The 20,966-nt window shown below is 44.8% G+C and overlaps 2 protein-coding genes and 1 long non-coding RNA gene across 5 annotated transcripts in view; 2 read left to right on the forward strand and 1 right to left on the reverse strand.

Moving 5' to 3' along the window:
* NWD2 (NACHT and WD repeat domain containing 2) overlaps positions 1–8,160 on the forward strand; it is a 234,048-nt gene extending 225,888 nt beyond the window's left edge. The window contains exon 7 of the mRNA XM_004009760.6: positions 1,830–8,160. Within this exon, the coding sequence (XP_004009809.4) occupies positions 1,830–5,762 (3,933 nt within the window). The 3' untranslated portion in view covers positions 5,763–8,160. The remainder of the gene's footprint in view (positions 1–1,829) is intronic.
* On the reverse strand, positions 844–13,885 carry LOC132660006 (uncharacterized). The gene is made up of 4 exons (XR_009601145.1): positions 13,312–13,885; positions 12,096–12,305; positions 8,253–9,770; positions 844–5,489 (listed from the first exon to the last, which is right to left on the reverse strand). It is a non-coding gene; the product is annotated as an uncharacterized LOC132660006 (long non-coding RNA).
* A 130-nt stretch (positions 13,886–14,015) lies between these two features.
* C6H4orf19 (chromosome 6 C4orf19 homolog) overlaps positions 14,016–20,966 on the forward strand; it is a 95,016-nt gene continuing 88,065 nt past the window's right edge. For all 3 annotated transcript variants that reach the window (XM_060417580.1, XM_060417578.1, XM_060417583.1), the window contains exon 1: positions 14,016–14,109. The gene's annotated coding sequence lies outside the window, so the exon portion shown is untranslated. The remainder of the gene's footprint in view (positions 14,110–20,966) is intronic.

Below are 20,966 nucleotides of genomic sequence, written 5' to 3' on the forward strand. Positions count from 1 at the left end.
CAGCGGTAAAATGGAGGGATTGTGCGTGTGCGTGCATTTGCGCATGCTCAGCCATGTCTGAATCTGCGACCCCATGGACTGTAGCCCATTAGGCTCCTCCTCCATGGGATTTTCCAGGCAAGAATACTGTACCTTCCTCCAAATTAGCTTCAAAGGTTGGGGCCAAACACCAAAAACAAGTTGCTTATTTTCCTTAGCAGTTAGTTTTGAAACTGACATCCATGAATCTTCTAAACTTATTCACATTTTAATCTGAACTACCTATTGGGGAACCAAGTTTCATAAACTTCTTAATGTATTAGAAAATATGTCTTTTTCTAAGGAGTATCCTTGGTGAACTCCACAGATTACTGAAAAACATTATCTCCCTAAAAATATGCTTTGGAGTGTTTATACTTTGATCATATCCCTTTTTTTCCTTACCTTTTCAGACAGAAAAATACTAAACCTAGCAGCCATCTCATATATGTTATCTCTTTAACTGTACAATTTAAAAAAGAGAGAGTGGGAGAGAGAGAACACTAGAATGAAAGTCAGATATGACTTCGATTCCATTTTCATCTCTTGATAATCATTTAACTACAAGCAAGCTATTTATATGGCTTGGGCCTCAGTTTCCTCTTCTGTTACATGATACTGTAATCCCATGTAATCCTATTTGTCCTACAGAGAGATAATGTGAGGTCTGATGACTGCCTGTTTATATAGTAAACTGTCTGTTATAAAGCACAAATTCAGCCAAACTCATTTAACCCACATTATCAGATTTTTATGATAATAATAAAAAATAATTATAATGATGACCCTATAGCATCACAATAGAGTAAAAGTCTCTGAGTCATAAAAGATTATATTCAATATCATTTTATTGCTGAATATTTTTATTACATTCTAATTAACTAGAAGGCTTCTCAGGTGGCTCAGTGGTAAAGAATCTGCCTGCTAAGCAGAAGATACAAGTTTGATCCCAGGGAAGATCTTTAGGAAGATCCCCTAAAGAAGGAAATGGCAACCCACTCCACTATTCTTGCCCGGGAAATCCCATGGACAGAGGAGTCTGGCGGGCTACATAGTGCATAAGGTCACGAAAGAATTGGACATGACTCAGTGATTAAAATACAGCAAAGGTTAACTAGACCATGGTCAGCCGTATGTAACCTCAATTAAGGAAGATAATTGACTTGACCTAATGTGTAGGTCCCTGGTGGCTCAGTCAATAAAGAATCTGCCTGCAATGTGGAGACCTGGGTTCAATCTTTGGCTCGATTCCTGGGTTGGGAAGATCCCCTGGAGGAGGACATGGCAACCCACTCCAGTATTCTTGCCTGGAGAACCCCCACTGACAGAGAAGCCTGGTGGGCTATGGTTCATGGGGTCACAAAGAATCGGACACGACTGAGAGACTAAGCATACAATGTGTAGGTCATTACTTAATCTATTCATTAAATATTTACCAAGCACCTCCCATGTGCCAACAACCGCGCTAAGAAATGGAAATTCAGTGATGAGGAACTAAGCATACTAGATATTCAGATTTACAGTTGGTGAAATGCTTTGTAACTTTTAGAATACAAGCCAAATGCTGCCTTGAGGTTGACTGCTACTGTTACCACTGTTTTATTACCTCTGGTGGAGTGATCCTGAGCATTTCACCTATGTCACAGCTTTGTGACAGCTCTCTGACCATCTCAGGCTTTTCCATCTCCTGGGTCTAGGTTACTTTCTGCCTGGTTGGGGTTACCAGAAGGCTGATCTCTGCAGAGGAAGTGTTGTTGCATGTGCCCATGTGAATATGTATCTCCATTCTAAACGCCACCTTTGTGTTTTAGGCTTATGGCTGGCTACATGAAGACACAGGACCAGAATCTGACCCAGTTGTAGTCGTGAGGTTTCTAGGAACCACAGACTTGAGTACTGATCTTAAGTCTCTCCTTCTAAGTGTTTGTGAACAGTTGGCAGTGAACTACCGGTGCCTGGTTCAGAGCTACCCTAAGAAGATCCATGACCTCCGTGACTTATTCATAAACCTTTTGAATGAGTCTTCATTGCAGAGACCTCTCGTGGTCATATTCGATGCTCTGGAGCAGCTCTCAGAAAGCGACGAGGCCCGGAAGCTCTGGTGGCTTCCCGTGCACCTTCCCCGCTTCGTCCGGATCGTCCTCTCCACGCTGCCCAACAAACATGGGATCCTGCAGAAACTGAGGTGCCTTATCCACGAAGAAGACAACTATATTGAGCTGATTCCCCGGGACAGGAAGATGTGCAGCCAGATGCTCAAACACCAGCTTCTGCGGGTCAAAAGGAAGGTCACGTCGGGCCAGCAGATTTATGTGAACAACGCCTTCTCCAAGTGCACACTGCCCATGTTTGTGAACCTGACCTTCAGGGAGGTGAGACACTGGCGATCTCACAGAGACGTCAACGAGTCCTCCCTCTGTGTCACTGTGCACGAAAGCATAGAGCAGCTCTTCTGGTCCCTGGAGCAAAAGTGTGGGCAGAAACTTGTCTCCCGGGCTCTCGGTTACATCACCATGGCCAAAATGGGTTTGAGTGAGATGGAGCTGGAGGACGTGCTGGCCCTGGACAACAGTGTGATGAATGAGCTCAATGAGAGCGTGAGGCCCAGCAATCCCCTGAGGGTACCTTATCTGTACATCGCAAAGCTCAAGGAGGGGCTCAGTGGATACCTAATCGAGAGACACGTGAAAAATGTCACCCTGCTGGTCTGGGCCAACAGACACCTGCAGCTCATAGCCCAGAAGCTGTATCTGCAGGACAAGAGCGACCTGCATGAAATGCACACCATACTGGCAGATTACTTCCTGGGAGTCTGGTCAGGGGGCAGGAGGAAAGCTTTCTGCCTGGAAGACCCCTACCTGAACGGCTGCCTTGACTTGGAGAGCAAAAGCCTGCTGGAGGAGGAGAGACACTTCATTGAGCAGGCTTCCTTTGACAGGCAGGCCCCTGACCAGCCCTGGGTCTTCCAGTGTAATCCACTGGAGCCTGACATCTTTTTTGTCAACCATCGGAAAATGTGTGAGCTGCTGTACCACCTGACAAGGTGTGGGAAGACTGACGACCTACTCTATGGCATCATCATGAACTTCAGCTGGCTTTACACCATGATCAAAATCGGCCAGTTCGACAAAGTGCTCGCAGACATTGAGCTGGCTTACAACTGCTCGCAGGAGAAGGAGCTGAAGTTCCTGGCGAGCACCCTCCGCAGCATCAAAACCAAGGTCGTTGCGTTCCCCGGCTCCCTCTCTGCAGAGCTTCAGCAGAGGCTGCTGCCTGTTGTGAGCTCCCTGCCCAAACTCAGACATCTTCTCTTAGAATGTGACAAAGATGGGCCCAAATACTGTTCCATTGTGCCATTACACTCATCCATGGATGTGACCTACAGCCCAGAGCGACTTCCCTTGTCATCTAGTCACCTGCATGTCACTGAGATTCTGCCCACCTGTAACCCCAGTACGGTCCTCACAGCTTTAGAAAATGGTTCCATCAGCACTTGGGATGTGGAAACGCGTCAGCTACTCAGGCAAATCACAACAGCCCAGTCTGTCATCCTCGGCATGAAACTCACCAATAATGAAAAGTATCTTGTGGTGGCAACAACAAATAACACCCTGCTGGTTTACGACAATGTAAATTCTTGCCTCCTGTCTGAAGTAGAAATCAAAGGGACCAAGCATGGAAGTGGCTCCACCTACATCAATGGATTTACACTGTCCGTCAAACATGCTCTGGCCTGGCTCGAAGCCAGCAAAGATGTCACTGTCATCGATCTGCTCTATGGATGGCCCCTTTACCAGTTCCACTGCTGGTACGAAGTGACCTGCGTCCAGTGCTCACTGGATGGCGTGTACGCCTTCTGTGGACAGTACCTGAACACCACCACCATCTTTCATCTAGGGAGTGGAGAAAAGTTATGTACAGTGACATCTGAATTTTCAGGTGGGTTTGTGAAGTTCCTTCTTATCTTGGACACGGCTCAGGAAATGGTAATGGTAGACAGTGAGGGCAGCCTTTCTGTTTGGAACACAGAGGACATCTCCAACCCCCAGCTGACTGATGACTTTGACTGTCGCAGGGAAGACAGTGAGGTGGTCAGCATTGAACTTTCAGAGGACCAAAGTGCAGTTCTTATCTGTAAGGCCCTCAGCATCGAGCTCTTAGACACTGGCCTGTGGAAGGTGGCAGAAAAGTTCAGAGCAAAACACAACGAACGCTTTATATCAGCTGTGCTGTCCAAGAACGGAGACTGCATCATCGCGACCATGGAAAACACCCCGGCCGTGTTCTTCTGGAGGCGGGACACGGGGCAGTGTATGGCGAGCTTACAGGAAATCTCAGGTACCATAGTCAAGCTGGTGAAATCCAGTCACCACAACATGCTGCTATCTTTATCCACCAGCGGTGTTCTTTCCATCTGGGACATAGATATAATCACAGCTATGTCCAACATAGATAAGACTGGAAAACCCATCCAAAGTCTGGTGTTACCTGCTCGCGGGGAGATCATTTATTCCCTCGATGGCTCAGATTGTGTTCACAAGTGGAACTTCAGCAGCGGGTTCCTTGAAGCAGTATTTAAGCATGAAGGAACGGTTGAACACTGCGTGCTGACGTCCTCCGGAGACGTCATGGTGACGTCAGACGATAAGAGCAGCCAGTACGTCTGGCACACCAGCAGTGGTGAAAACCTCTTTCGAATTAATGGGCAGAGAATCTCTCAGCTGCTGATTACACACAATGACCAGTTTGTGGTCTCTCTCTGCGAGGAAAATGCCTCCAGGGTTTGGAGACTGGCCACGGGCCACAGGGTGTGCAATATCCTGACCAGTCTGCAGAACGCCTTCATCACCTCTGCGAACACCTTCGTGGTGGGCATGACCAAAAGCAAGGTGCTGGCGGTCAGTCTTTGGACAGGAAGCATCACCAAGAAGTTCTGCTGCGAAGATGGCACCACCATTGTGAATTTTAAATTGATTCCCGACTGCCCGGATATCATCGTGTTTATCACGTCGGCGGAGACGGTTAATATCTGGAGTCTGACAGAAGAAGTGATCTGCCGCCGCGTGCAACTTCCAAACAACTTTCTGAAAAACCTAGAGGATTTTGAAATCTCTCCCAATGGAAAGCTAGGCATTATTTCCAGGGGAGATGAGAATATCAACGTGCTGGATTTACACAGCGGCAAATTACGGGTGGTGCATGCCTCTGGGGTCATTTGGAGGCAGAGGCTGTCTCGAGACGGGCGCTACCTGGTATACATTTGTTTCCGAAATGGGGAAGAAGAGGATGAAAATGGTGCAATATCCAGTTTGATTGTCATGAGACTGGCCGATGGCAAAAATATCGGTGCTTGTTCCCTTTACAAAACACCAACTTTCCTTGCCCTTTCCCAGCGTCACCTGAACATCATTGTGGGTTTTGACGATGGCAGCATAGGGATATACACCGTGGTGGACCGTGTGGATGCTGCGCTGAAAATTAAAATCGCCACTTCAAACAGCAGACAAATTTTCAACAACGCGACACAGACATCCAGGCCAAAGTGTAATAGTTACTGTTTTAAAGTGTCTGTGGATTGTCTATGGAGAGAGTCGACTGAGGTTTTTGCAAGAGACAGCCCCATCACCGTGAGTGACGCCTCAGAACCGAACGAGTCAACACCCTCCAAGAAACACAACTCCTGCTACGAGCGGGTGTGCTCTGCCCTGGAATCCAGGGGCCACAGCTATGCCCCTGACAACTAACAAAATGTTTTTCCTGCTTAGCAGAACTGCATAATACACACATAAAAGGAAAAACAATAACCTTCTGTATCCCAAATGGTACACATTCGTTCTTAAACGACAGGGGGGAAAAAAGGAACGATGCTGCAGTTCCAGTATTAATTATTGCCATTCTCATACATTGAGACAATCCCCTGGAGAAGGGAATGGCAACCCACTCCAGTATCTTGCCTAGAGAAAACCATGGACAGAGGAGCCTGGCAGGCTACAGTCCATGAGGTCACAGAGTCAAACACGACAGAGCAACTCACACGCACACATGAAATGTACAGAAATGTGAAACTATTCGTAGAATCGGTCTTTTTGACAAAGTTTATCCAAGACTGCAGTCTTGACAGAATTTCTAGAAATCATATTTACATGACTATATCAGCTGAGAGTAGTTTTTAAATTAACTGGACTGGAAGAAGCAGCTTAACTCATCCCATTGTCCAGATGAGAGAGGTTAGAGCTACACACAGACCATCTGGACTGGAGTTAGTCCTACAGCAACAGGTTGAAATTGTGAACACAAACTGCTGTTGAACTTCAAATGATTGTGGATAACTAAACACAGCCTTAATCTCCCCTTACACTTTTACGATCCTGACAACTGTGTCAATCCAGTCTGCACATGGAAGGTCTAAAGGTGCAAATAATGTACAAAAGTGCCCAGAGGTACTCCCAGTTTCCCAAGAGAAAGGATGTTTAGTATGAGGCCACAGACTGGACTGGGGCAAGAGCTGCCTACCGCTATTACAGGGCTATTGAACACACATAGAGTCGGTCTTCATTACAATTGCATGCAAGGGTTTCTGTATCATGGAACACACAATTTTTAAACTATTTTCTGGGCTGCAAAGGAACACATTTAATATGAAACCACAATCTTTTCGTGTCATTTTGAAATGCCTGTTTGTGCTGGGTGTAAAAATGTTACAGAAAGGGCATTATAAACGCAGTCAAAACACCTGTTCATTTCTATCATTGTACCAACAAAAGGCTGTGCTATAGAAGTTGGTTGTGTGGAAGCATAGATTATTTCCTAAACCCCTGCAGTAAATCTTATTAGAAGGAAAGCTTTCTCGACATGCCATCTGTGGAATACTGACGACATTTGCCTTACTTACTCTCATTCTTCTTCTTTCCTGTGTAAAACGCAGATAGCTGACCAAATACTCTGGGACAAACTGAATATGCCTGTCTTCGTGCTAAAATATTGCATAAATCTTAAGGGCATCCAAAGGCTCTTTACTGTCCTGTTTGTAAGTAAGCACTTTCTTACTTCTATACACTATATGTATCATTCTTTATCCGTTATCCTTTCTGCCTGAGGATTCTCTGGAGTCTTTTATAGTCTTAGCCATTTCAAAGCAGAAGCTATGAAATTGGTATTCAATGTTTTTTTAAAAACTACTTCTCCTGTTTAAAAGAAAATATTACATCCCAGTAGGGGAACATGATTTTCTTCCTTCCATATCCCCCTCATGGCATGTCCTTGGATGACTTTCCAATGGTGATCAGTAGTAGTGGTTTGGTTTGAAAGGGACCATGGTGTCTTGAGAAGACAGAAAAATGAGCAAGGCACTGACTTTCAGCCAGCTCTGCCTTGAACTCATCTGTAGACAGATCTTTAACGTCCCAAACGTATTGTTTTCTTAAACTGCAAAAATAAAGGTAGTGATAGCTCCTCTATTGCCCTCACAGAGATGTGGGGGAGAAATGTGAGAAAAAAGGAGAGCTACATCCTAATTGTTAATGCTAATGTCAGAAACAAATGATCTAACCCACAGGGAGTCCAATATAGGTGTATTTCACTTTGGAAAACAGTTTGACACATAAGCATACAGAGATGAGGTTCAGATATGAAACACCCCAGTGAAAGATTTTTTTCCAGTATGTTCCTCCTGGTCTAGCTACCAACCAGGGAGGTGGTAGCCCAGAGAAGTTTCAGCCCACGTACAGATTACCTGGAGTTGATTGTATGAGTCAATGCTTTTTTGTTTTTAGCTCTTTGGAGGTAGCACATACTTATTCCTGTCATTATCAGTTGGACCTCCATGCTACACCTTTCTAAGAATTAAATGCCTAGATGGATTCAATGTAGTGTGAATGTTCTATGTAACAGCTAATAGAGTTTTAACAAGTGACTTGAATGATTTTTCCTAACTTGTTTGCAACTGATAGCTCATATTGAATGTTTTTATGTAAACTTTGTATTGTTGGGAAGAATTACCCAATCAGAGATTTATATTTTCATAAATGTTACATTTAGTTAAATTTTGTTACAGAGTTGTTACACTAGAAAATTATTGCAGTCTTCAAAAAAGGTACAGTCTTGTGTATGTATTGTTTGTATGAATAAAGGATAAACTACTTAGATTTGCATGGTGTTTGTTTTTATCCCCCAACTTTAGCAGGTGCAGTTCAGTATCTTCAATAATAATAATAATAATAATTGTTCATGCTTACCAAGTGCTTACTGTACACGAGACAGTTTTTGGAGCTTTGCATGTTCTAAGCCATGTAATCTTCACAACAGCCGTATGAAGTAGGCACTGGAAACATTCCAAAGGTACAGATGAAACCTAAAAACAGAGCTCCAGAGGGAATCGCTCAACAGGATTTCAGCACATCATCAATTTCTTTCTGTTAGCTTCTCACAGCACATAAAAATAAAGCATTGAGTATCTAGCAGACACTTACTAATAATAACCTAGAAGAATATTTTCTAATTTCCAGATTAGAGACCAGACTAGGCTCTGAAGTTTACTGGAGGTCTTTGCAAACTCCCAGAATTTTCACGTATAACCATAACCACAATAGTTGAGGCATTCACTCAGCAAATATTCACTTGGGTATGCATTTTGCCAGGACGACAAATTTGAGTAAAATAGTTTATACCTTCTTTGATTTCAGTCTTAATAGGAAAACAGGAAGCAAGTACTATGTGTAGTACATGAAGTTCAACTCTCAGAGAAAATGTAGAGGAGTGGATCATTATTATTTGCATAAGACCATTTAATACACATGAAGTTTGTTGTTTATATAAATATCTTCCATCCTAGGAGCAAGAATACAACAAACACTGTACTTGCTATGTCCAAATTATGTTATGCCTAAAATGATTTAAAAATTAGTCACGCACACCTCTGCCCTCCATAATCCTATAATCTAAGGGAAGTGCAACTAAATTACATATAAGACAGACTATGTTTTTTTTTTTAAGTTGTTAGACGTGAAAGCCAGGTGCTAAGGATATACTGCAGCTGCTGCTGCTGCTAAGTCGCTTCAGTCGTGTCCGACTCTATGCAACCCCACAGATGGCAGCCCACCAGGCTCCCCTGCCCCTGGGATTCTCCAGGCAAGAACACGAGTGGGTTGCCATTTCCTTCTCCAATGCATGAAAGTGAGGTCACTCAGTCATGTCCAACTCTTAGTGACCCCATGGACTGCAGCCTACCAGGCTCCTCCATCCATAGAGTTTTCCAGGCAAGAGTAGTGGAGTGAGTTGCCACTGCAGAGGAACAAATAAATCCAACTGGGGATCAAAAAGGATGGCCAAGAGGGGGCGACAGAGAGCAGGGGCTTCAAGGCTAAGCAGCGCTTAGCTGTCACAATGTCAGAATGACACTTCAGGTGGAGGAAGCTGCCTGAGCAAAATCAGGGAGAGCCAAAATATCTCCAAAGTACTTAGATGACTTTAAATGCTACGTAGGGATTTTAAACTTTACCTGATAATAGGTGTGCGCTAAGTCACTTCAGTTGTGTCTTTTTGCGACCCACGAGGCTCCTCTGTCCATGGGATTCTCCAAGCAAGAATATTGGAGTGGATCATCTCAGTGCACCAGCCCAAAGCATCCAGTATCATGCATCGAACCCGTGTCCTCCTCCAGGGGATCTTCCCCACCCAGGAATCAAACCTATGTCTCCTGTGTCTCCTGCAGGTGGATTCTTTATTACTGAGCCACCGGGGAAGCCCATAATAACCTAAAGGGAATCATTAAAAAGTTTTTGAGAAGGGGAATAGTCTGGGTGAAATGGTATTTTAGAATGCCTGGAGCAATACTATGTCAGCTGAGTTAGTGATGAAAGAGACCATAAGCTGAGAGACCAGTAAAGAGACTGTTGCAAAGGTCTGATATAGAAAGCATAAGACCTTGATCTTAGGGCAGTGGCAATGAACTTGCTAAGACGAGTGACTTCAGGACATTACTGATAGAGAAGACAGTGATAGAGGTTGGTGATGAAAAAGAAGGAAAATTCTAATTCCAGTTCCAACCAAAATTGAGTGAAGAGTAGAGTTACAAATGTAAAATGAATAGGTTAGGAGATGAAAATGAGGGAAATAATAAAGTTGGACCAAGAGAGTTTAAAGGTTAAGACATCCATGCAGGCAATTGGAAATACACTATCCATCCAATGGAGAAAACTGAGCTAAAAATATAGAATCTAACCAGTAATCTCTTTCTCAAAAGTCTAAAATGCTTACTATGGCACTTGCTTGATTATAACGAAAGCCAATACTATGCTGTGTTAATCACTTCAGTCAGGTTAGATTCTATTCGACTCCATGGACTATAGTCCTCCAGGCTCTTCTGACCATGGGATTTCCCAGACAAGAATACTGGAGAGGTTGCCATTTCCTTCTCCAAGGGATCTTCCCAACCCAAGGATCGAACCCACATCTCCTGCATTGCCAGAGTCTCCTTCATTACAGGCAGATTCTTTGCCACTGAGCCACCAGTGTTGGTCACTCAGTCACGTTGGACACTTTTTTTGACCCCGTGGACTGTAGCCCTGTAGGTTCTTCTGTCCATGAAATTCTCCAGGTAAGAATACTGGAGTGGGTTGCCATTCCCTTCTCCAAAGCCAGAACTACTGCTGCTGCTGCTGCTGCTGCTGCTGCTGCTGCTGCTGCTAAGTCACTTCAGTCATGTCCAACTCTGTGCAACCCCATAGACGGCAGCCCACCAGGCACCCCCGTCCCTGGGATTCTCCTGGCAAGAACACTGGAGTGGGTTGCCATTTCCTTCTCCAATTCATGAAAGTGAAGTCGCTCAGTCATGTCCAACTCTTCAAGATCCCATGGACTGTAGCCTACCAGGCTCCTCCATCCATGGGATTTTCCAGGCAAGAATACTGGAGTGGGTTGCCATTTCCTTCTCCAAAGCCAATACTATAACCTTTTTAAAAATTTGTCTCTTCTTTCGTTTAGAGCTATGTTGACAAATATTTGACAGGAAAGAATGGAGACAGAGACGTAGAGAACCAACTTGTGGACACAGTGGGGGAAGGAGAGGAAAGGACAAATTGAGAAAGTAGTGCTGACATATATACAGTGGCATTTGTAAAACAGATAACTAGTGGGAAGCTGCTATGTAACACAAGGAACCCAGCCTGGTGCTCTGTGACAACCCAGAAGGGTGGGATGGGAGGGGGGCAGGAAGGCTCAAGAGGGAGGGAATATATGCATAATTATGACTGAACCATCATAACACTGTAAAGCAATTATCCTCCAATAAAAAAAATACATATCCACTCAAATTATTGGGTTGGCCAAAAAGTTTGTTTAGGTTCTGCAAGCTGTTACAGGAAACCCAAATGAATTTTTTGACCAACCCAATAGCTTTCTTAGCTTCCATGACTTATCATCAGAGAACAATTTATATGCCAATGAAAACATAAGCACACCTTAAAAACTAAGTGATTCATGGTGTTTCATTCCCATATGCATGAAGAAACCATAGGTTTTTCTTCTGTATGTTTTTATGAGGGGCCCCTCTGAGCTCTATTTGGCATTCCTTGTGATCTGCATTAACTACAGATTACACATAGTACGGACACATCAGAGGGTTTGGGTTAGTGTATCAACATGACAAGCTGGTATCAACATGATAAACTGGTAACTTGAGGTTAACACCACTACGTGTGGTTTATAGTATCCCCCCAGCCTTTAATAGATGAGGGTAACCTAGCCAGCAGCTTGAGCAGGCTGAGGGCAGTGGTGCCTCATTTGTTAAAACACATATTTTTTCGCCCTCCCTGACCCCATTATTTCTGCGTCCATATGTCTAGGATGGAGCCCAAGAATCTGCAGTTTTACTAAATCCCCCCAGATGATGCCAATTCTGCTAGTCTGGGAAACATACTTTAAAACCCAAGATAAACACCCAAGTCTTTTTGGTCAAAATAACCAACTAAAACTTACCGTTATCCTGTGACCATGTTTAAAGCATGGGTTAGAAATTGGATAAGATGGTTCTTTACGCGGACAAAGGGTTTTATCAGAAAGTAATGTAAAACAGCATGCACCTGTGCTAAGCCTCCTCAGCCGTGTCTGACTCTTATGCGACCCCATGGACTGTAGCTTGCCAGGCTCCTCTGTCCATGGGATTCTCCAGGAGAGAATACTGGAGTGGGTTGCCACTTCCTCGTCCAGGGGAACTTCCCAATCCAAGGGTGGAATCAGTGTCTCCTATGTCTCCTGCCATTGGCATGCACACTCTTCGCCACTAGCGCCACCTGGGAAGCCCAAAACAGCACATAAACTAAGTCACTTCAGTCGTGTCCGACTGTGCGACCCCATAGACGGCAGCCCACCAGGCTCCCCCGCCCCTGGGATTCTCCAGGCAAGAACACTGGAGTGGGTTGCCATTTCCTTCTCTATGAAAATATTCCATAAATGAATTTCAGTAACTCTTAAACATTCCACAAAATTTCCTAAGAACCTGTGAGAGTACAATACCTGGCAATCCTTTCTAAAACAGAAATTCACCTATCTGCTACATTACTGCTGATGATCTGAAATGTACATGATCTCTAAAAAATAACCGTACTGAATAAAACTAAAAGGATCATCCAAGTTCCTACATAATACCAAAGTATTTATCCAGGATTACTGAATAAATCATAGCAATTTGGTATCCTTTTCAGAAAAATAAATCTCAGAACTTACGAGCATGTGGCATTTCACACTGTACCAACTGAGTAACAGTAAATGAAGGTATACCCACTACAACTTCTTCACCAGCTTTTGTGTCCTGAAATATGATGTCTGCCCCTGGCAGCTACCATTCCAGTTCCACAGGGTATTTTCCAGTCAGACAAGCTGTACAATGATCATTCTTTTCAAAACATTCCAGACCATTCTCATTTTCTTGAATCATAATATCTTCCCATCCTAATAATCTATCATTTTAAAACATGCAGCCACTACATAAGTGGAATGATTCAAAAAAAAAAAAAAGGAGTTAAAGTGTGACAAACGTTGTCATGTAAATAGCGCTGGAGTCACTGGAGTGGACAGATTACATCTTTAAACGGTATTCTGCCCTGTTGCTTCTCCAGCATACTGTTTCAAGCTGACGCTCTCTGAATGGACGAATGAAGGGGAAAGAGAGAAAAGGACAAGCTAGGTGGCGCCCTTGCTTAACATATCTCCCTGTTAAGGCCAACACCGACGCACTTTGAAGCACAGGTGAAAAGAATCTCCAACGCTTAAGTACTATTTTAGGGTAAATCAACCCACCTTAAGCGTATGGATGGCTCCAAGCTCAGGCTTGGAGCTTAGGACGGTAGACGGAGTGTGGCAGCCGAGGTTCCAACACCCCAGGAACAGAGAGGGAAGGTGGGGGACGGGGGGAGCATGACTTTTGAACTCCCACTGCGGTCTCCAGGGTGCCGGCGAGGCTATGCAGCTTCCCAGGGAATTCTCATCCTGGTAGCGTCTGCTCTCTACCCCAGAATATTTATCCCTTAAAGGCAGGTGACAGTGCGTATGCCAGGTACGCACTTGCCAGAACGGGGGAGGAAACAAAACAAGTTCACGGGAAGAAGGAGGGTACATCAGTTTGCCAGGGAGTGCACTTATGTATCTCCCCTCTTAGGTCCCGCATCTTAGGAAGCTCCCCTCTCCCCCGCAGCACGACGATAAAGTAGGCACCAAAAAGTTTCCCCGAGCGAGCGGGCGGCTGGCACGCAGCCTGAGTGTCGACGATCAGAAGCCGAGCTCCGAGATTTCCTGCTCGGGTGCGCCCCGCAGGCCAGCCTGGGCTCCGGGGCGGGCGTATGGGGTGTCGGTAGTCGGGCTCGGGGAGCCCTCTGGAGCGGCGCTGGCGGCGCAGGTAAAGGGTTAGCGGGCGCTGGAGGCTCGCCCGCCGGCCAGGCCACGTGACGCACCGGCCCAATGACGGCGCCGGGGCGGCAGCTGCGAGCGCCGCGGGTCCCGGCGGCACTGAGCCGCCGGCGTTTCCCAGCGCGGCCGCCCGAGGCCGGCGAAGCCATGGGCGCCAGGACCCCGCCGCCGCCGCCGCCGCCGCATTCCCAGGTAGGGACCGTCTCCCGCCCCGCGCTCCCTGCCCCGCCTCGAGCAGCACCGGAGCTTGACTTCCGCGGAGCTCGGCTTTGTGGCTTAATTGCCCCCACTTCTCTCGCCGGGGATTTTTACGTCTTTATTTCCTTTTGCCATGGGGGAAAAGTGGGGGGTGGGAGTGGGGCAATTCTCACTTTGATTGCTTTGGAAAAGTCAGGTCATTCAAGAAAAGGCTCTGAAAGAGGCAAAATGCAGAATGGGGTGAGGTGGGGGGACTTTTACTAACTCTCCCAAACTGAACACCAAGACAGCTTACAAAGCTTGGCATCTAATTGGTGTGCAAAGCACTTTTGTGTTTAAATCTCTAATTAATGAACTTTCAAGAGTGCCTGAGAACTTGGATTGGAAAAACTGCAAAAGATTTCCCACAGTTTCTGAGAACCCCCTCCTTCCCCCATTTTTAAGCATCTGGGTGTTTTTTTCTTTTAAGGAAAACGGAAATGGACGGTGACCGCCGCTGTTTCTTTGAAATGTCCTTGAGTCCCAGGATTTTGCTCCTTCAGGGGTGCTGGCGCTCTGGGTGGCGATGAATAGGGGTGGAAGGGAGGAGGGCAGTGCTAGGAAGCAACGCGTGTGAAGGCCGGTCCCAGGTGCAAACGGTTAAATGGTCACGCATGGTTTGCTGAATATTTGATAATTAGGCAAATATCTCCCAGGTCAGTTACTTGGGTCTCAGTGACCTTGGCAGTACAGATGAGGTGAGATTTTCACAAACCACCACTGAACGAATTTTCCAATGATATAAGACAAAAACCTTTTTTTTCCCTCAAGCACTGCAAATAACCTTAAAAACAACAATAACTCCCTTTAGTAATTTAGTACATTTTATTTTCCATTGTGGTATAGATGTTTGCCCAGTGAATTTAGAGGAAGTCAGTGTTCCATGAGGTGGTTCAAATTATTGAAGAATAGGATGCTTCTTTTCTTTCTGTCAATATCAGAGAGAATTACTGATGGCACTTCTCACCATGGCGTGTGAATGTTCCTGGGTGGTTGTAAGCAGGCTATTTAAGAAACGTTTGAGAGCTGAATGAGAAAGAAGTGGAAAGCTGTCGCTTCTTTTAAAGATTCTTTTAAAGATTCTTTAAAAGATTCTTCTTTTAGATTCTGTTATTTGCCAGTTATTCCCCCACTGAATCCTCAAGTTGACACTGTTTTAAGGAGAAATGTTAAAGTCTTCTAAGGCTAAGTGCTCAGGTCTCTGGGACAACCTAACAGTCATGAGGCAGACCACCGAAACAATTACAAGGCTCTGAAGGTCAAGTAGAGTTCTGGGGTAGTTTGTATTTCACTTAAGTGTGAAGAGTTAGTTATAGGAAACTGCCTTGATCACAGCGGTGAAATGGAGCAGACACTGACAGAGGCGGGGTTCTGCTTCTTTTTCTTCTTGGCTCACTCTGTGCCCATCATGATCTTGTTCTTTGATTCAGCAGGTATGCAATAAGCACCTATCTCACGGTATCTGACCCTGGGGTCTGGTCCTCAAAGGTTCTGAAGATTTAGATGTGTAATGACATCTACAGATCAAGTTGGCCAGTCTTAGCTAGAGTCTAAAGAGCGTTTACATATCTGGAATTTAAAACAAAATAGCAGCTTGTGTATCAACTAAATATGTTCATTAGCCTAGGAATGGAACAGTCCCTCTAACTTCCCACCTAGTCCCTGTCTGGACCTGGAAACAACCCAGCTAAGCTCTGGCCCAAATCCAGCATCTGCCCAAGGGTAGAGCAGGGGCTACCCTCCTTGCTCCAGGAACTGCTCTGCCCTTGGTGCCCTGGGAGGCCGTTGATTGTGCTTCCAGGAATGGACTTCAATTTCCAAATAGTTAAATACCAATCAATCCTTGGTAACTGACTTTCCTCCACCTGAACTGTCAGATTCCCCTAGTTCTACAGTCTTTTTTTTTTTTTAGTAACTCAGAATCTTGAACTCTTTTTGGCTCTTCAGAAAACAGAACCTAGTTCCTGCTCTTTTCTCTCTGTCTCTCTTTGGGGGTATTGTATTGATTACTGGGCTTTCCAGGTGGCATTAGTGGTAAAGAACCCACCTGCCAATACAGGAGCCATAAGGGACACGGGTTTGATCCCTGGGTTGGGAAGATCCCCTGGAGAAGGGCATGGCAGCCCACTCCAGTGTTCCTGCCTGGAGAATTCCATGGGGCCTGGCGGGCTACAGTCCATGGGATAGCAAAGAGCTGGACACGACTGAAGTAACTCAGAACATATATACAGCACGCATTTTGATTATTGGTGGCAGATAGACTTACTGGGTAACTAGAAAAGAGGAATTAATAGATTCATCCTCGGGCAGACCTGAGCTGTCACACATCTGCCAGTCAGATGGGTCATCCTGTTAGTTTCATAGTCTGGTTATTACCTGAATGCTATTTAAGAAAATAAAAGGAAAATGAAATCTTCTATCTACTCTCCCCTTTCTAATCTGAGAAAATCAAGGTCCCACAGAGATTGGAATCTTTAAGAGGAACACATATCACCAAAATGACCCTACCCTAAAGTATGCTTGCAACACACCCATCAGGTGAATGTGTATCCTCAAGCAAAGACTTAAATACCTCAAATACTAACTCAGTGTTATCAAGCATCTTCGAAAAGACTTTTCTGAGCTGCATTAACATAAGTCAAAGGGTATCATGTCTCACATTTCCCATGGGCAGTAAAACTCCATGTACAAACAGCTCTTGAAAATTGAATGTAACCCCAACCTGGTCTTGGAGACAGCATATTTGTAGACACTCTACCAGGTACTAAGAATACAGTCCTTGCCTTCGGGGGTCTTCCAGTCTTCAGAAAAGCCATTAGAGGATTTTAAGCAGAGCAGATCTGTATTTGAGAAAGTTCACTTCCGCTGCAGTGAGAATGAAATGGGGAAGATACAAGCAAGGTGGGTGCTGAGGAAAATCCCACCAGAGGAGAGGGTGAATTGATTCAAAAGATACTTGGGCAAAGGTATTTAAGATATTAACTCAGAAAATATCAGATGACTCAAGTCTCTGAAGTTAGTTTACATGTCATTTCAAAATATATGTGTTCCAGGTATATAAGCAGAAGTCACTCGCCATTGCAATCTTGTCCCTATTGAATGGAGCTACCCTGGGGCCCCACCTAGTTAATTTCTATCACAAAAGAAAGCTTTTGATACAGAGTGAGCCAGTTTTTTCTCACACTTCAGCAACCTTGTGCGTCTTTCTGCAGACTTAACTATGCATATAGGGACTTCCCTGGTGGCTCAGTGGTAAAGAACTTTGCCTGGTAATGCAGAAGACATGGGTTTGGTCCCTGGTTCAGTAAGATCCACTGGAGAAGAAAATGGCAACCCACTCCAGTGTTCTTGCCTGTGAAATCCCATGGACAGAGGAACCTGGTGGGCTACAGTTAGGGTATTGCAAAGAATCAGATACAACTTAGCAACTAAAGAACTGACGCTGCTGCGAAGTCGCTTCAGTCGTGTCCGACTCCATGCGACCCCATAGACGGCAGCCCACCAGGCTCCCCCGTCCCTGGGATTCTCCAGGCAAGAACACTGGAGTGGGTTGCCCTTTCCTTCTCCAATGCATGAAAGTGAAAAGTGAAAGTAAAATTGCTTAGTCATGTCCGACTCTTAGCGACCCCATGGACTGCAGCCCACCAGGCTCCTCTGTCCGTGGGATTTTCCAGGCAAGAGTACTGGAGTGGGGTGCCATTGCCTTCTCCAAACTAAAGAACTATCTGAAGGCAAAATTAAAATAGTTACTCCTTTATTGTACACACATTTCCTAGTTTAGCTGAATTCCTCCCAGAAATAAAAATACCCTGACTTTTTACTATGTAACATAATGGAAGTGGGTGTAACAGTCTTTTTTTTTTTTCCTTATAAATTGGCCACCTTATGGCCTGCTGTATATCACAGGGAAGACTGTATTGTATTTGCTAAGGGCGGTGTTAGAGCATGTACTAGTGGTATGTTAAAGGCGCTGAATCCCCGTGAGAAAAGAAAAACCATCCTAGTCACTGCGACATGCGTAACTCTTTAATACAACATGTATTTGGATGTATTTGCAGTTTACTTGTTAATTCCAGAGTCACTCTCTGAAATTCTCCAGGCCAGAATACTGGAGTGGGTAGCCTTTTCTTTCTCCAGGGGATCTTTCCAACTCAGGGATCGAACCCAGGTCTCCTGCATTGCAGGCGGATTCTTTACCAGCTCAGCCACAAGGGAAGCCCAGTGTCAATCGCTACATGAGAGAATTTTAAAACTTAAAATTTTGGTGTTAAGTCTTTCTCCCCCTATTTCATAATTGATTTTGTATCTTGGGTCATTTCTATGCAATAAATGCAGATTTGATTTGTACTTTATGACTATAAAGTAGTATCCTCCTTGTCTGGCGATCACACTGCACAACTCAGTCCTCCAAAATACTTATTGCAACCTAGAAGTTAGTAAAAGAAGTCCACCTGCACCTCCAAAGAGTTAAGAGCCACTTTCTTTGATTCTCTCTGGAACTTACCTGGCATTATTCATCTTTTGATTCCTAATGAGCTTGCCTACCTGGGTTCCTGGTCCACAGCAAGGAGGGCCACCTTCTAGGTCCGGAGCATGACTGTTAGACTGTGAAACTCAGTCACAACCAAATGCTGAACAGTGATGGAAATACAGGAAGGGTTATCTGTGATTAAATCCTAAAGTCTACAAGAAAGAAAAGTTGGGTTCAGAACTATCTGTTAGCAAGGAAATAAGTGTTACATTTTGTAAAAATGGACCCTCAGTCCTTTTTAAACAAAAAATTAAAAGTCATTTGGTCTAACCACTTTACCTTACAGATAAGGAAACTGAGGTTCAAATAAGTTAAATGATGTTTCCAAGGTCATATGGCTGCCAACTGGAAAAGCTACTGGAATCAGAATCTATGAACCCTAGTTTCCAGCTCAGCCATCTTTCTAAATACTGACCCAGAAATAGAATTTTTAACAATAGGGAAAATTCATTTTTTTGACATTGTGTCTTTTTTCTGCCAAATACTGTTGTTGTTTAGCCTCTAAGTTGTGTCTGACTGGTTTTCGTGACCCCATGGACTGTAGCCCTACCAGGCTCCTCCATCCATGGGATTTCCCAGGCAAGAATACTGGAGTGGGTTGCCATTTCCTTCTCCAGGAGACCTTCCTGACCCAGGAATGGAACTCGCCTCTCCTGCATTAGCGGGTGGATTCTTTACCACTGAGCCACCAGGGAAGCCCCCAGATATTGTAATAGCCACTATTTATGGAGAAATTACTTATATATACAGTATCAGTTATCTATTGCTGCATGACAGACACCCCAAAACATAATGGCTTGAAACAACCACCATTCATTTAGTTTGTGACTTCGTGGATTAGCAGTCTGGACCTGGTGAATCTATTGGTCTTGTGCAGTCTCCCTTATGTGTCTGCGGTCACCAGGGTGGCTCTGCCCCCGGGTGTTCGCTGACTGCTGGCTGAGTCCTTTGGGGCAGCTGGGCCTCCTGCTTCCTGTCACATGACAAGCTGCCCTGTGTTTGGTGACATACTGGCTCAGCATGGGTGAGAGCAGGAGCATGGAAGCAAGGCTCCTTGAGTCCTAGGCTGAAATGGACACAAATTGCTTCTTTTCCAATTTACTTTATGAAGAACCAGACTCTTTACCTTTTGATGGGAAGAATCTGCAGAGTCGTTGGAGAATGACATGAATTCAGGGAGGGGTAGAGTGTTTGGCCATTTTTGCAGTCTGCTGCATTGACTGAGCACTTTATGTAACATCCCTAACTCTCACAACAACACAGAAGGTAAAGGCCGAATTTTACAGGGGAAGTAATTGAAACCCAGGCGTGTTAATTCACATTCAGCAGGGGATGCAGCTGATGAGTGATAGAATCAGCACTGGAACTTCCATGCGCCCCTCCCCACTCAACTGCAGGGGAGGATGGTATTAAGTTGCATAAGCTCAAAGTTTGTAAGAACAAAACTTAACTTTAAGAATTCCTTTTTCTTGATTTATGTGCTAAAAGAAATAAAGTCAGGTAAGATCCAGAGTGGGCTTCCCTGGTAGATCAGATGGTAAAGAATCTGTCTGCAATAGAGGAGACCTGGGTTTTATCCCAGGCTTGGGAAGGTCCCCTGGAGGAGGGCATAGCAACCCACTTCAGTATTCTTGCCTGGAGAATCTCCATGGACAGAGGAGCCTGGCGGGCTACAGTCCAGGGGGTCGAAAAGAGTTGGACACAACTGAGCGACTAAGCACAACACACAAGATCCAGAGTAAAGAGAAATAAACCAGATTATCAGAGAAGCATAGTAAGGAACAAGATGATAAGATTAGGGGAGCCAAGTGAAAGAGATTTGAAAAGACTAATGTCTATTTATAGTCAAAAGGTCCTATCACTTCCATAAAATGGGTAATATTCCCCCTATACAGATGGAGATATTTGCCTGAGAAAGATTGCATTCAAATCTATGTCTGTTTGTCTCCAAGAACTACGCCTCTTCCTTTTTTTTCCCCACTGAGTCAATGGGTTTGCTCCTCAAAGTGGGGTCCGTGGGCCAGCAACATTGGCTGGGAGGTGATTAGAATTTGCAGAATCTTGCCCCCAACCTGAGATCTGTTGAATCAGAACCTACATTTGAACAAGGTGTTCAGACGATTCATAAGTGTGGTAAAATCTGAGAAGCACTGCACTAAAGGGACTGTGGGAGAGTGATTTGTAATAAGATGGGCTGGTGGAAGCAAAAGGCCCTGAGGCTGGCGTCTGGACGGTGAAGGAATTCCGAGACTAGAGGAGGGGAATGTTTTTGGGGTAGAGG

The sequence above is a fragment of the Ovis aries genome, chromosome 6 (assembly GCF_016772045.2).
Source record: "Ovis aries strain OAR_USU_Benz2616 breed Rambouillet chromosome 6, ARS-UI_Ramb_v3.0, whole genome shotgun sequence".
Lineage (NCBI taxonomy): Eukaryota > Metazoa > Chordata > Mammalia > Artiodactyla > Bovidae > Ovis > Ovis aries.